The 16,134-nt window shown below is 33.0% G+C and overlaps 2 protein-coding genes across 2 annotated transcripts; both read left to right on the forward strand.

Annotated features, from left to right (window-relative positions):
- Nucleotides 1-1,085: 1,085 nt before the first annotated feature.
- LOC137824492 (ras-related protein RABE1c-like) lies at nt 1,086-5,579 on the forward strand. The gene is made up of 8 exons (XM_068630151.1): nt 1,086-1,436; nt 3,232-3,304; nt 3,680-3,780; nt 4,104-4,169; nt 4,450-4,547; nt 4,729-4,791; nt 4,874-4,966; nt 5,173-5,579. The coding sequence occupies exons 1-8, from the start codon at nt 1,097-1,099 to the stop codon at nt 5,254-5,256; spliced, it is 918 nt and encodes a 305-aa protein (XP_068486252.1). The 5' UTR covers nt 1,086-1,096; the 3' UTR covers nt 5,257-5,579.
- Nucleotides 5,580-7,954: 2,375 nt separating this feature from the next.
- Nucleotides 7,955-14,966, forward strand: LOC137823863 (uncharacterized). Its single transcript, XM_068629168.1, has 9 exons — nt 7,955-8,266; nt 8,394-10,018; nt 10,106-10,332; nt 10,416-10,748; nt 11,511-11,757; nt 12,788-12,916; nt 13,479-13,694; nt 13,879-14,002; nt 14,351-14,966. Exons 2-9 carry the CDS (start codon nt 8,447-8,449, stop codon nt 14,587-14,589), a joined length of 3,087 nt encoding a protein of 1,028 aa, XP_068485269.1. The 5' UTR covers nt 7,955-8,266; nt 8,394-8,446; the 3' UTR covers nt 14,590-14,966.
- The last annotated feature ends 1,168 nt before the right edge of the window (nt 14,967-16,134 follow it).

Raw genomic sequence — 16,134 nt, forward strand, 5'->3', positions numbered from 1 at the left:
TTTTGTTAGTAATTTTGTTTGGGTTGAAGTTAAGTGTTTTTGTGACCAAAATTAAAAAAACAAAAACTTTAAAGTATTGAGATTTATTCAAAAGATTGATAAAAATCACATACACGAATTAAATATGAATTTCTGACTTTGCATTTATAAACAAATCAAGTGATCATTTTTTGTTTTTTTTTTATCTAGAAAGAAGAATTCGCATCTAAAATTGACTTTTGAAAAATATTGTTTGTTTAGATTTTTCACATTTGTATATTATGTTTACTTTATGATGTTTAGATTAATTAGTCTCTTTCATCACATAATCATCCATTCCACATCACTATCCATCGCAATTATTATGTTACCATTTGCTTAATTATTTTCATAATCTAATTTAATTAGTAACAAGCTTGGTCACCATTAGCAATTGGAAGTGGGTGACAACAATTGACTTAGCTAAAACTCTCTCCAACATTATCAATGGTTGACAACTTCAACTATTAGTAATTTTAATTATCCAAATATTTTTAAAAATTATATTTCAATTTTTATATCACGGAAAAAAAAATCATTATTATTTTCAAATTCATCTGTCCGTTTAGATTTGGACACTTTGAAACTCGAACACACCTCTTAAATGGTGTGTATGCGTCGTCACACACACATATTGAACATCAACACTTCTAAAACACGTATTGGTGAAATGTAAAATTTAAAAGAAATTATTGAATTTATGACAATTTTAACATAATTTTAAAAAAGATAAATATATTAATTTTTTAAAATTTAATTTTTTTAGATAAAATTTTCTTGTGATTATAAAAGTAAGTAACAAATACTTTAATCAACAATGAGAACCATCGTTTTCGTTTTGCTAAAAAAAACTGAAATATATTTGTATATATAAATTTTTATTGTTAATTTATATAATTTATAATTGTATGATATATAAATCTAAATTTGAATCCTATATATATTTTAAAAATTATAATATCTCCGTATCTGAATAGTATAAGTGTATATGCTACCTAACTTGACATAGTTTCATAAATTTTTATTTGAAAATACTTAAATAATAAAATACAAATTTTTTATTTATTTTTTATTTTTTATGTTAACGGAAACTGGTGACAGTGAAGAGAGAGGGCCACGCAGCATACGCGGAGAGAAAGAAAGAAAGAAAGAAAAAGAAACCCAAAACTCTCTCACAACCAAAACCAAAAGCAGAACAACACAACACAACCAAACCCATTTGATCCTCTCTTCGATCTCGCGTACCCTTTTGATTTTTTCGACAGTTCTCCACAAAGTGAGAGAGAAAGAGAGGATCTTTTTGAGTGAGTTTGCGTGGGTTGTTGTTGTTATTGTGTGGTCACCGATGGCAGCACCACCTGCGAGGGCACGTGCCGATTACGATTACCTCATCAAGCTTCTTCTTATTGGCGACAGCGGTTAGTTATATCGTGTCCCCCTTTCTCTCTCTGTCTCTGCACAACTAAGAAAACAACAAAATGGGTTTATTTCAGATTTCAGATCTTATTTTTTCCCCCTTTTTTTGTGGGGTTTGGGTGTTCTGTTTCTAGAGCCAAAGGGTCGGTGCTGGGTTGTTTTTGGAGAGGCTTCATTGCTGGTTTTGAATTATGATTGTGGTTTTTACTCGGATTGGAAGCTGTTGTATGGTTAAGCTTCCTGTTTTTTGTTTTTTATTTGGGGTTTTTGGTTGTTAAATTTGATGTCGGCTTATGTTGTTGAGAACTTGAAGCATCATTTCTTTCGACACGTGATTGCTATATTTGACAAAATCTAAGAAAAAGCGATGGCACTTGATGATATAGGCACTGAAGTTTTCCAAGTGTGTACGGAGGAGAATAATAGCTTGACATGCATATTAAACACTTGTGTTGTGACAGAAGAAAATTAGCAGTTAAAATGAAGTAAGTTTCTCCTAAGTTAAAAATAACTTACGATGAGTTAAAATCAGTGTTTGTAGAAGTTAAATGAGTTTTAAGTGCACTAGTTTATTTTAATTCGTTTTACTTTGCTATTTTCTTGTCCTACTTGTGCCTATGGAGGAGTATATCTAACAGGTCCAAAGTTATCCTAGGAGATAGTCCTAAACAATGTTTAAAGACGACACACTTGTGTACTAATTTGGTTTTATGCCACTCAATCACAGATGTTATAGATGCTTGTTGTTGGATTTCATATAATGATACATAAGAAAACAAGAAGACCTACATCATTGATTTAGAAAAACTGCTGTTGTTTTAGGGTGCTATGAGAAACATTGTGGAAGACTTCGGAGAAAGAAGGGGATCCAATAATATATGTTTGATTTATAAATGAAAAGATATGTTTGATGGGGCAATGGCTAACATGCAAACTATAGTATATCTCACGAATGATTTCTACAATAGTAGGTTTATAGTAATCAGTGTTATGAATTATGACATGTGCTATAATAGTCAGTGTTATGAGTTATGTTATGACATGTGCTACGAACTTAAATATGTGAGCACTTTGCATGTGCTACATGTGTTAAATGAGCCTGTGAGATACTCTACTTTCCTACCCTATGTACATACTGAGTATGTTTAGCAAGCATTTTAGATTAACTTCTAGATATTTAATTAGTTAAAAATGATTTAAGTTTATCAGTAGTGTTCAGTAAACAAGGTTATTTAAGTAACTTGTAGTGCTTTGTGAGACACTCCACCCTGAATAAGTAGCACTGATTATTCTCTGGTCATTTTTGTATATATAGATATATGTATGTGATGCATATAAATAAACCCATAAATAATACTTAAATATAAATGTGCATGTATGTTGCCATCTTGAATTGAAAGTAATCCATAAAATAAGTCACAGGAGATGAGGGGTAGTATTGTAAATTTTAAATATAAAAATTCTTCTAATCTGGTCAGTTGGTAGTTATTTTGGAATGTTAGAAATTTTTAATTTTTTTAGCATTTTAAAAAATAGAAGTGAGAAAGCAGATTGATCAGTGTACAAAGTGCAACATCTCACAAGTGAAGGTCCATCCATCCAGTATTATTGTATCTCCAAAATATAAAATATATATGAACAATGCTCCAAATATACAGATATACGTATTGAAGTTTGTTTTTATGTATTTAAGCACTTTGAGGTGTGCATATAGATTTGGTGTCCTGTTTTGTCTTTTTTAAATTTCACTTGAAGTCCTTCACGACCAGCTTTATCACCTTTTTTAAACAATTGCAGGTGTGGGGAAAAGTTGTCTGCTTTTGCGTTTTTCTGATGGTTCCTTCACGACCAGCTTTATCACCACCATTGGGTTAGTATCTGTTGGTTTATTCTTATTCTTGTGAAAATGCTGTAGGATCAGACTGGTTACTGTCTTCCAATCGGCACCGACAATATTGTAGTCCAAGTAATTAATAAGGCTGCCTAGAATATTTGTGCTATTTGACTATATTGTATTCCAAGTAGTTAATAAGACTTCCTGGAATATTTGTCCCAATTAACTTATAATGGGATGTCTAGACTTCATGCTTCATGCTTATCAAACATCATACTTAAAACACCAATCTCTCATGTCAGGGATATCAACTTAGTCTATAGCTCATTATCTGTGAACTCTCTATTTCACAGAAGCTAATATATATATTTTTGTTGATGGATAAAACCATGTTATATACGTATTTGGCAGCATTGATTTTAAGATAAGAACCATTGAACTTGATGGCAAACGCATTAAGTTACAAATCTGGGATACAGCTGGTCAGGAACGATTTCGAACTATTACCACAGGTATTTGTCTTGACTTTTGGAACCTAGCTTATTGAATATGTTTGAAGTTTAAGCACATTTCAGTTTTAGTTTACGTATAGAAGGCATGGAAGTTCAATGACATTTTGTAACCTATAAATTTAAAGTGAACGTGGAGTTCCTTTACACATACATAGAATACAACATATTTTAGTTTAATAGGCTGGCTGTGTTATTGCATAGTAAATTTGATCAGATGTTGCTGTGATTTAAGTTCTTTTTGTGGATAAATGTCCTACTTTAATTGCATCCTTCATTTTTTTTATGAAAGAAAATTTTCTTACAAATGCTACTTGATTTTGCAGCTTATTACCGTGGAGCCATGGGCATCTTGCTAGTTTATGATGTTACTGATGAGGCATCTTTCAACAGTAATATCCTTCACATTCAAATTCTTCTGATATTTTTCTGTACTTATTTATGGGCCAGTATACGAATGAGAGTATTTTCAGATATACTTCTTTTCAGCTGCAGCTGACCCTTCAAAATGTGTTTTCTTCTTTCTCCCCTCTTCCCCCATTCTCTTGTTCACTTGGACTGTCTTTCTCTCTATTTAGTTGAATTATGTGGACAAATAATTTTGTTTTATGGTTAAGTGTCTTTTATTTTCATTCCTTTCATTTTTAATATATCTTTGTTCTATCTGTTAAGATATTAGGAATTGGATTCGCAACATCGAACAACATGCTTCTGACAATGTAAACAAGATACTTGTGGGCAACAAGGCTGATATGGATGAAAGTAAAAGGGTATGTACCTCGGAGGCTACTTTTCTAAATCAGATGATGTATGATTGGCTCTGCTCAAGCCACATTTGTTTCCTGCTATAGTGCTATGACATTGATTGAACAATCTCTCTGTGTTTATCTCTTCAAATTAATGTTGTCTTTATTCCATGGATTCCAACAAAGGGTCTTTTTTCTCCTCTAGGCCGTGCCTACCTCCAAAGGTCAAGCTCTTGCTGATGAATATGGTATCAAGTTTTTTGAAACCGTGAGTTGAGCTTGTTTGCTAATCACATTATCGCGTAATAAAATGTGACTTCATTATATTTACATCGGAAGATCTCTTGCAGAGTGCAAAGACAAACATGAATGTTGAAGAGGTTTTCTTTTCAATAGCAAGAGATATCAAGCAAAGGCTTGCTGACACAGATTCTAAGTCCGAGGTATTTCACATTTTTGTCTGTCATTTTAACTCAATTTTTATTTCTTTTCTGAAAGACAGATTTTGCCATCATCAAATTCTAGTTTTTTAAACTCACCAGTGAAATATCTGGGGAGTTTGAATTCTAACTTTTGAAGAAAGTGCATGGAATTGTTGTTTCTTTCTTGATCCTGAATGATGTTAGTATCAACTTCTTTTGTGGTTCAGCCTCATACTATCAAGATTAACCAACCAGACCAGACTGCCAGTGGGGGTCTAGCTGCTCAAAAATCTGCTTGCTGTGGTTCATGAAAAAAATTTGAATCTTGGGTTAGAGGGTGCAGATTCAATCAACACTATCCCTTATATGGGTGCTATAGTTATTTTGATGAGTTTAGAAGTGGGAGCATGTATTTGTCCTTGTATTTCCCAACTGCAAAAATTGTGTTTTGAAGTTAGTGTTTTAAGATTTCAGTTACTTAGTTGTCGGATTTGTTGTGATTAGTTCATTTACTCGACTCTCCTCTTTCATTTGTACTCTTAAAAAAACATCCTTCGATTGGATTGAGATTGATTATCAGAAAAACTTTTATCTGTTGCAAATAATATTCCAAACTGGATGGCTTCTTCCTGCACCTCCATCCTTCTTATGCCACCCCATACTAAAATGTGAAAATATCTTTTTATCCTTTTTGTGTCAATCCCATTCATAATCCAGAAGATGTTTTTGGATCCAAAAGTGTTATATAGATCTATAAAATTCGGAACTTTTTTATTTATTTGAGATAAGCCGATGGATTATGTAATCTTAATCTTGATATATTTTGGATTACATAATCCGGAAGCTAATCTCATTCAAAAAATACTTATGGATTATGTAATCCATAAGTTAATCATGCATTTGAAAAAAACTTTCGATTACATAATGCGGAAGTTAATCTCATATCTAGAAAAGACTTTTGGATTATGTAATTCAGAAACTAATCACGCATATAAAAAAAAATTTCTGAATTATATAATCTGAAAGTTAATCTTATGTATAGAAAAGATTTTCGGATTATGAAACTAATCGCAAAAAATTACATAATCCAGCTACTAATTATGCAATTTTGGAATAAAAAATTTATGGGGTGGGACAATAACGAATAAAATAAAGTATAGAGGTGTAGGAAGAAACAATATGCAAATCTGCTGTAAATAAAACTGTGGCAAAATAGATTATTTCCTATATTTATTTTAGTTGTTATGAATATTTATAGTATTTGATAGAAGAATCTCTTTACTGTTGAGATAAATAATATTTGATTAAAATAGTGGTAATTATAGTTCATGTTAACTTATCATTTAATTAGGTTAATGCATGTTTTAATTAATATATTAAATCCATATTATTTTGTACGAATACCAATACATTCTGACCACTGGATCTGACGGTACAGAAACAATTACTTAATTTTGCACACTTTCCCAAAACAAAAATTAAATAATATTTTTCTCTTTCATTGACTTCACTTCTTATCATTTCATCAATACTATTACAATTTTTTTTAATTTTTTTTATTGTTTTCTGAATTCATAGATAAGAGGTTAAGTGGTGTCTCTCACAGTCTATATAATTTAATAAAAACCCCGTTTTAGTATTTCACAAAAGATTATACTTAAATATTTCTTTTAATGTGGGAATTAAAGAATATACATTTATAGGATAACATAAAAACCTATAATATTTTTTGAAAAAAAAGCATATTCAACCTAATATTTAAATGTAATCTTACTGTTTGAGAAAAACTTTAAAGCTTTTAATGCGAAAAATAAAGTTTTATTAGATAATATAATGAAATTTTTAGCCAAAAAAAAATAATATTTAAAGAAATATATTGACTCCAAAGAACATTCCTTTCTTTCACTCATTTATCATAATCTATATGTAGGAGACCAACACCATAATTATTTTGAAAATTTTATTATGTATAAAAAAATTACAATTTTTTTGTTAAATATAATTATTACTAATCAAAAAATTATAAATATCATTTACTAATATTTTAAAACTTCGTCTTACACTAATTTAATTCGATATGATTCCATTTCATTAACCATTTTATGCCAATTCCTTGATTATATAAGGATTATTCTCATTATTAGATTTGAATTATTAGATTTCATTCCAACAAACTAAAAAAATCAATATATTATAAATCAAAACAATATAATAAAGAGGAAAGCAAGAAAGGATAATTAAAAATAAAATTCCTAAATAATTAATAAGAAAAAAATGTTAAAATCAATCAAAAAGATGTAATAAAAGATCAAATAAGCAAGTGGATTAAAAAAAATAGAAGAAGAAATAAGCTGAGAAAGTAAATAAAATAATGGCATTGAAAATGTGTGTTAGTAATAAATTAACCTGAAATTGAATAATAATTAATTAAATTGGTTTGACTTCAATATTTTTTTTTTCTGTTACCAATAACGGTTAGGTGATTTGAATTGAAATATTGCTAGAATCAATTAAAATATTTCACATTAACTTTTTTTTTTAAGTTTCAGCTATGTTTTGAAAACAAAATACAAAATAAGGTGCATATTTTAGGTATCAATTGGGTTTTAATCAAATATGTTTATTCTCTTAAAATTAGTTTTTTTCATGAATCTAAATCATTTTTATTTATGATTCTTTTAAAAAATAATTATATATATAGCATGTAGCATAAATATGATACTTATAATCTTTAAAATCTCTTTTAAAAAATATTTGTTCATTATTTTGATAATTATAATAAAAATTTATACATTAAATTTTAATTTTTTTAAATTATATTATAATCGTGTTAAAAATATAAAAAATTTAATAAATATTTTTAAATCTAACATTTCATCCAATATGTATTAAAACTAAAATTGGACATACCATTTATATAAAACTTACTTTTAATATCAACACAAAATTAATTATTTTAAAATTAGTTTTGCAATAAGTAATAATAACAATATAAGAAATATTTGATAAATAGAATAGTGTAAGAAGTAGCATAAAAATTGGAAAAGGGAAATAAGAGAAAAGAAAGAAAGGGAAAGAAGACACATTCACTCCTAATACAACACGCAGCCATTGTTACCGAAGAAACCTAAATCTATTCAAAGCGTTGAATTTTCCAATCTTCCAACAAAGTAGCAAAATCTCTCTCTCTCTCTCTCACTCGCTTTGCATCAACGCTACTAGGGCTTCTTCTCTTTCAATTTCCCTAATATTTCTCCATTTTCTTCACTCCAATCATTCATACCACAATTGAACCCTTTCTCGCCCTCCACTCGATCCCATGTAAATTCTCCTGCAAACCGCATTTTTCTTTCTGGGTATTTTTATTTCCTTCTAATTTTGTTAAAAAAATCATTTTTTTGTTTAACTCTTTTCTGGGTATGTATGTATGTGTATATGGTTGTCACAGATGTGTTGAGGATAGGATCGTATTGGTGATAGTGAAAGGCATCATCATCAAGCATGGCATGGTTTAGAGCTGGAACAAGCATAGCAAAACAAGCGATCAGAAGAACCCTTTCGAAGGGTGGATCCACATATCTTGTATCAAGGGCAAGGGTCTTTCCATCATCGTCAACATCATCACATGGCAGAAGCTTCCACAGTACGGTTTTCAAATCAAGGGCACAAGCTGCACCTATTCCACGAGCGGTTCCTCTTTCCAAGTTGACTGATAGTTTTTTGGATGGCACAAGCAGTGTGTATTTGGAAGAGCTTCAGAGGGCTTGGGAGGCTGACCCCAGCAGTGTTGATGAGTCCTGGGATAATTTCTTCAGGAACTTTGTGGGGCAGTCCTCAACCTCGCCTGGGATTTCTGGTCAGACAATTCAAGAGAGTATGAGGTTGTTGTTGCTGGTGAGGGCATACCAGGTTAATGGCCACATGAAGGCCAACTTGGACCCTTTGAATCTGGAAGCAAGGGAAATCCCTGAGGATTTGGACCCTGCACTCTATGGCTTCTCTGAGGCTGATCTTGATAGGGAATTTTTCTTGGGGGTGTGGAGGATGGCTGGTTTCTTGTCCGAGAACCGCCCCGTGCAAACCCTTAGATCCATTTTGACAAGGCTTGAGCAAGCCTATTGTGGAAACATTGGATATGAGTATATGCACATTGCAGATCGTCATAAGTGTAATTGGCTTAGGGACAAGATTGAAACCCCCACCATTACACAGTATAATAGGGAGAGGCGCGAGGCTATCTTTGATAGGCTTGCTTGGAGTTCTTTGTTTGAGAACTTCTTGGCCACCAAGTGGACCTCTGCAAAGAGGTTTGGACTTGAGGGTGGAGAGACTCTTATTCCTGGAATGAAGGAAATGTTTGATAGAGCATCTGATCTTGGTGTTGAGAACATAGTTATAGGTATGGCACATAGGGGGAGGCTGAATGTTTTGGGAAATGTGGTTAGGAAGCCGCTGAGACAGATTTTCTGCGAGTTTAGCAGTGGGCTTCAGCCTGAGGATGAACTTGGACTCTACACTGGAACTGGTGATGTTAAGTATCACTTGGGAACGTCATACGATCGGCCTACTCGGGGTGGAAAGAGGATTCATTTGTCTTTGGTGGCAAATCCTAGTCACTTGGAAGCTGTCAATCCAGTTGTTGTTGGGAAAACTCGTGCCAAACAGTATTACTCAAATGATGTGGACAGAACCAAGAACATGGGTGTGTTGATTCATGGAGATGGAAGTTTTGCTGGACAGGGTGTGGTCTATGAAACTTTGCATTTAAGTGCTCTTCCAAATTACACCACTGGTGGGACTATTCACATTGTGTTTAACAACCAGGTTGCATTTACAACTGATCCAACATCTGGCAGGTCTTCACAGTATTGCACTGATGTTGCCAAGGCTTTGGATGCTCCCATCTTTCATGTGAATGGTGATGATGTGGAAGCAGTTGTTCATGCCTGTGAACTTGCTGCTGAGTGGCGCCAGACTTTCCACTCTGATGTGGTTGTCGACTTGGTGTGTTATCGTCGATTTGGCCACAATGAGATTGATGAACCATCATTCACTCAGCCTAAAATGTACAAGGTTCGCCCTTTTGTTTTGTTTTTCTTCTTTTTGTGTGCATATTGCTTTTAGACAATCTAATCATTTTGAACTTTTTGGGGTTGATAGGTAATCCGAAACCATCCATCAACTCTTGAGATCTATGAGAAGAAACTTCTCGAATCAGGGGAGCTGTCACAAGAAGAAATTGATAAGATACACAAGAAGGTCACATCAATTCTAAATGAAGAATTTTTGTCTAGCAAAGAATACATTCCAAAAAGAAGAGATTGGCTTTCAGCATATTGGCTTGGTTTCAAGTCCCCTGAACAGCTTTCACGTATCCGAAACACTGGGTACACCAAATTTATATTTTTTATGTTCTAATAATTTTTATTTTTTAACCAAAATGCTGAAGTCTGTGGCCTGTCCCATGCAGTGTGAAACCAGAGATCTTGAAAAATGTTGGAAAAGCAATCACGACCATCCCTGAAAATTTCACACCTCATAAAGCTGTGAAGAGGATTTATGAACAACGAGCTCAAATGATTGAAACTGGGGAAGATATTGACTGGGGATGTGCAGAGGCACTTGCTTTTGCCACCTTGCTTATTGAAGGCAACCATGTTCGATTAAGTGGTCAGGATGTTGAAAGAGGAACTTTTAGTCATAGGCATGCTGTGGTTCACGATCAGACAACAGGGGATAAATATTGCCCCCTTGACCATGTTACAATGAACCAAGATGAAGAGATGTTCACTGTTAGCAATAGGTAACATTTCTTCTATTTACATATAATTATCTTGTCTCTTTATGCTTTTTACTTCTACCTTAGTCATTCATGAAGCTTAAGCTTCTCAATTTTGGATTTATACGTTACTGTTAATTTGGTAATGAACGTATGTTATGGCTGTTTTAGACTTTGAAATCTATCTTTGTTGTGCCTTATTGACCCTCCTCCAAATGTGTTTCATTGATTGATCCTAGTCACTGAATTATAGTTTGAACTCATTAATAAAAAGGTGATGTAGAAAATGTGGTGGCATTTCATATGTTGTATTCACTAAATTGGAATAATAAGGCGATCAATCATTTTGGAATGTCGTATGGATCACACAATAATGATTTACAAGTGACATTTGCTATCTTGTTAATTACAAATAATTGAAAAGGCCAGATCAGTTCACGTATAAAATTCCTTAAAGATTACATTTGATATGGAACTTTTTGTAAACCATCAGCAATTTTTTGTTGGACTTTGTTTCGTTGCTAATATACTTAGTTTTGTAGCCTCTGATGTGCTTTATATTCTTGACTTTGTTTTTCAAGTGTTAAACACTTCTTATGCCTTCTTCTAGGTTTCAAGATTGCATCTTAAAATATTATAAAAATGGCAGTGTAATCCACTTGATACAGTAAAACCTTGTTAAGAGTTACAAACAGAGAAAAAAATGCTTGTTATTTATATTTAACCCATGATTTATAATTTTCAGTTTTTGGTTATTATCTAAGAATTTTTTTAAATACTATGCAGCTCACTTTCTGAGTTTGGTGTTCTTGGGTTTGAATTGGGTTACTCGATGGAAAATCCCAATTCATTGATAATTTGGGAGGCTCAATTTGGTGACTTTGCTAATGGTGCCCATGTGATATTTGATAATTTCTTGGCTTCTGGTGAGGCTAAGTGGCTCCGTCAGACTGGCCTTGTTGTGTTACTTCCTCATGGTTATGACGGCCAGGGCCCAGAGCATTCAAGTGCAAGATTGGAACGCTTTCTTCAGGTTCTTTTTGTGAATCTATGTTTTAATTCATTTTATTATGAGAATACTTTTGAGCTTTTGTCCCATCTTCTTGAATGTGATTCTGTTTGCCAACTTTGGCTATTGTTTACCCTGCACACAAATGTGTTGGATATTTTGGTTGATGAGATTGATGACAAACATAATGGTGGTTCTAGTGCAACCTATTATTTATATGGTGTGCTTTGAGATTGATAACAACTTGAAGTAAGTGGCACTGTGATATAAACATTAATGTTTTGTGTGTTTAAGATTCAATTGCAAGGTATGAGACTTAAGTTTCATATTGAAGGTATGGGATTCTAGTTTTGTTGACAAGTCCTTGGGCTTTCCAACTATAATGACTAATTTTTGTGGTGTGGTTCTCCCAAGGTTCTTATCAGAATGCATCTTCTTATTGTTTCATGTTGACACTATAAATACTGATTGTGCATAGTTACAGTAGTATGCCAGCGATACTTTGGTTTGAGAAATAAAATGGAAAAAATATGAAAGAAAGTGGAGAAAATATGTATATTATTTATTCTGTGCGAAATATGAAAGAAAGTGGAGAAAAAAAGGTAAATTTCTCTCATTTGTTTGGTTGCAAAAAAAAAAAAATTATCCATTGAAAATATATTTTATACAAATAATATTAATAGGAAACAAAAAGTGGAGAAAGGTGAGTATGGAAATAGAAACTAGGAACTGGAACTCCCTACTTTCTCAGGAACCTCCTATAAACCAAACAGATTGATCAGAAACTCTCTCCTCATTTTGCCTTTCTATTTAGGCCAATGGTAATGATGTAGTTGAACCAACACTCAAACTAAAACCAGCCTTCTGGGCTGTAATAACAAAGGGAAAACTAAAAAAGGAGATATCTTTTTGTGAAATTTAGATTGTTCTGTTAACAATACAATGCTATCTTGGTTTGACTATTATTGAACTGCTTTTTAGACTTGTTGTATGTGCTCCATCTCCCTATTTTATCTTGTCATTGAAATAACAATGTTCATTAATTTCATGGCAGATGGCTGATGACAACCCTCATGTTATCCCTGAGATGGATCCAACTCTTCGGAAACAGATTCAAGAGTGTAATTTGCAGATTGTGAATGTCACAACTCCTGCTAATTTTTTCCATGTTCTAAGGAGGCAGGTTGGTACAATGAATTGAATTTTTTCTGCTAATGAATAGGACTGCAGCTAAAAAATGTAAGGTAGCATTGGTTGTGCTGTGGGGAGTGATCAATATTCATATTAGACTCCTAACAACTCCTGCCAAGCCAGTAATATCCAAATCATCATCTAACTCGATAATATGGTTATGTATGAGTAAATGAAATGGCACCTGACTTATTGCTAGTTTAGGCATGTACTTAGTACTCTTTAATCTGTCTCCTATTCTTTTGAACTTCCATCCGGTCATCATGATCTCTTTCATCACCTAAAACTTCATATGAATAAGTATTTCTTGAGTGTCCTTTGGCTTCTTCCATTGGTCCCTCTAACCACACCATTGGGACAGAGGTGATCATTGACTTTGACCTTCATGCTCAAGCCATCTGATCTGCTTCCTGTGTTGAGAGCTCTTGATTTTTCATGATAGGGAGAGCTTTGTTGTCCTCTTATTTTGTAACAATTATTTGATTTAATGGTCGCATCATCACTGAAAGTTATGTTCCTTGTTTTCTCATAATCTGCTGCTTTTGTTGTTGCAGGTACATAGAGAATTCCGTAAACCTCTCATTGTAATGTCCCCTAAGAACCTGCTTCGTAGTAAGGTTTGTAGATCAAATTTATCTGAGTTTGATGACGTCCAAGGCCACCCAGGTTTTGACAAACAGGGAACAAGATTTAAACGTCTCATAAAAGACCAAAACTTCCTCTCAGATGTTGAGGAGGGTGTTAGGAGATTAGTTCTTTGCTCTGGAAAGGTATGTGGTACTCGTCCGAAAACCGTTTTTATTATGAACTTAAATGGTTTTTATGCTCTTTCATCTGATGGATTTTATTAAAACCATATTTAAGTTGTACTTCAATTACATTCAAAAGGGTCTGGGATATCCGTTGTTTTTTAAATATGCTGTTTGAAATTATAAAGTGAACTATCTCTTGCAGGTTTACTATGAACTCGATGAACACCGAACTAAGGGTGACACAAAGGATGTTGCAATATGTAGGGTGGAACAACTTTGTCCTTTCCCTTACGACCTTGTCCAACGAGAGCTTAAACGATATCCAAGTATGTAATTGAAGAAGTAGAAAATGTTCCTTCAAATTCTGTTTTTTTTTCTCATATTGAAGGCCTGAATGGGGGTATACTTTTGTATTTTGTCTGGGACCTAATTTTGTTGCTTGTCCTTCTTCTAGTCACTGTTTAAATTTCCAAACTTTATTGACAGTAGAATCTTTACTGTTTACTAAATAGTTTCACTCACAGGTAGATAGATAATTTTACATTTTGCTGTTCTGTAGGCCTAATCTTGCAATAGTGAATATATCTGTTTTTCCACCTTTTTAAAAAGATTTTATTGTTAGATTTATGTTATCTGTGAATAAATCTTATATTCTATTTTTGATTCTTATATAGATGCTGAGGTTGTTTGGTGTCAAGAAGAGCCAATGAACATGGGTGGATACTCTTACATTTTGCCCCGACTTGTATCTTCAATGAAAGCTGTGAACAGAGGAGGTTATGATGATGTGAAATATGTCGGCCGTGCTCCATCTGCCGCCACGGCCACCGGTTTCCTCAAGGTTCACCAGAAGGAGCAGACTGAGATTGCTCAGAAATCCCTTCAACAGGAATCAATCGATTTCCCTTACTGAAAAAATCTTTGCACATGATGATGCATCCATCTTTTATCAAGTGATAATAATGCATGTGGTTTACTTTATCCCACATAAGGAGCTATAAGGTGGAAGGAAGGTGACTTCATACATTTGCTTGAGTCTTTTTGACCTTTTATGTTTTTTGGTTCCTTACAAAATGTCAGTAAGCTAAATTTCAACATAAGCATGCCGAAAGATTTTTATTTTATTGACGCAAAGGTGGTTTTGCCTTGGTGGTTGTATTGAGGCTTTGATATTTATACCTTTTGTTATACTGTAATTTGGAAACTGATCTTCAATAATTTTTTGACAATGTAATTTCATTTTCCAGAGGCATGCATGCCTTAGCAGTATAGCCTCGGGATTTTGATTAACACTTCTTCAAATAAGTTTTCCCCTTCTCTTTATAACTTAAATTCAAAATCAACTTTGATGTGATCCTTGAATCAATTTGAGTTCACCTTCTATGTCTCTTTGTGTGATAATCTACTCTTGATCAAAGTTTTGTGTTTATTGTATTTTGCTAGAAAGTTGGATAACGTTGGTTTCCAATTCAACCATTGGGGGATCTGCAACAATTTGTTAGAACAATCTTAGAAGGTTTATATGCTACGACCAAGAATGGCTTTTGTTCTCTTACCAAAAGGTTGCTTTATTTTTTTTTTTCTGGTCAAACATGGGCAGCTAAGTAGCTCCTGTATGTATCATTTTGGAATTGGATGTGTGTTATTGCAGCTTCCCTACTCTAAGGTGCATCTACCAAGCGTTGTTGAGATTCTTCAATTAAAAGAAAAAACTCTAATAAAGCTTTTGTAAGGGATGGAAAATCGTGGCAAAATGACCAAAAATAATATAGTAAAATCATTTATGTAATGCTATATAAATCTTATCTCTGACATACATTAAATAAAGCTTATCTAACATGTATCGAGAAACAAATATACAATTTGAATGACTTTATTCATTTTTTCACATGACCTGCAATATAACATGATAAAAGATAGAAAAAATTTCAGGCCATTTTTGGAAATGAAGATTGATACTGTCATGACATGTGGTTTGAGCTGTCGTTCATAATGTTGACAATTATTAAAATAGATGTTACTTTCATCAAGTAATAAGGTGTAAATCACTGGTAGTCCAAAACTGGACTAGTAAAACCAGAACTGAAGTTGGAGACCATGACTGTGTGCTACACAAGTGAAGATTAAGGAGTGTCATCTCAGTACTCGAAAGTGTATAACACTAAACATAAGTTGATTTTATCACTTAAATGACTTGTTAATTTTAGACTTATAAGTTGATGAATTGCATCCCCTCAAATATCTAAAAAAAATCTCCGTTTTAGAAACTAATGTATCAACATTTTATATTTTCGTGAACTAAAATGATGTACGCTAGATGCATATACTAAAGCGAAAATTATAGAATACTGCAAGAAATTGTGAAAGCTCACAATGCCAGACATAGACATACATACAACTGATTGTCAAATTTGCACACGTAACAGGAATATACACACTCTCCTCTCTCCCATGTAAT

This window comes from Phaseolus vulgaris, chromosome 8 (genome assembly GCF_000499845.2).
Source record: "Phaseolus vulgaris cultivar G19833 chromosome 8, P. vulgaris v2.0, whole genome shotgun sequence".
In the NCBI taxonomy this organism is placed as follows: Eukaryota; Viridiplantae; Streptophyta; class Magnoliopsida; order Fabales; family Fabaceae; genus Phaseolus; species Phaseolus vulgaris.

What these genes read in the sequence shown, in the direction of transcription:
- LOC137823863 (XM_068629168.1), top strand. Translation starts at nt 8,447, where the DNA reads ATGGCATGGTTTAGAGCTGGAACAAGCATAGCAAAACAAGCGATCAGA. An exon ending in ATGTTCACTGTTAGCAATAG is followed by an intron (nt 10,749 to 11,510) that starts GTAACATTTCTT and finishes AATACTATGCAG; the next exon opens with CTCACTTTCTGAGTTTGGTG. An exon ending in GATTGGAACGCTTTCTTCAG is followed by an intron (nt 11,758 to 12,787) that starts GTTCTTTTTGTG and finishes ATTTCATGGCAG; the next exon opens with ATGGCTGATGACAACCCTCA.
- LOC137824492 (XM_068630151.1), top strand. Translation starts at nt 1,097, where the DNA reads ATGTTAACGGAAACTGGTGACAGTGAAGAGAGAGGGCCACGCAGCATA. An exon ending in AGCTTTATCACCACCATTGG is followed by an intron (nt 3,305 to 3,679) that starts GTTAGTATCTGT and finishes CGTATTTGGCAG; the next exon opens with CATTGATTTTAAGATAAGAA. An exon ending in TGATGAGGCATCTTTCAACA is followed by an intron (nt 4,170 to 4,449) that starts GTAATATCCTTC and finishes CTATCTGTTAAG; the next exon opens with ATATTAGGAATTGGATTCGC.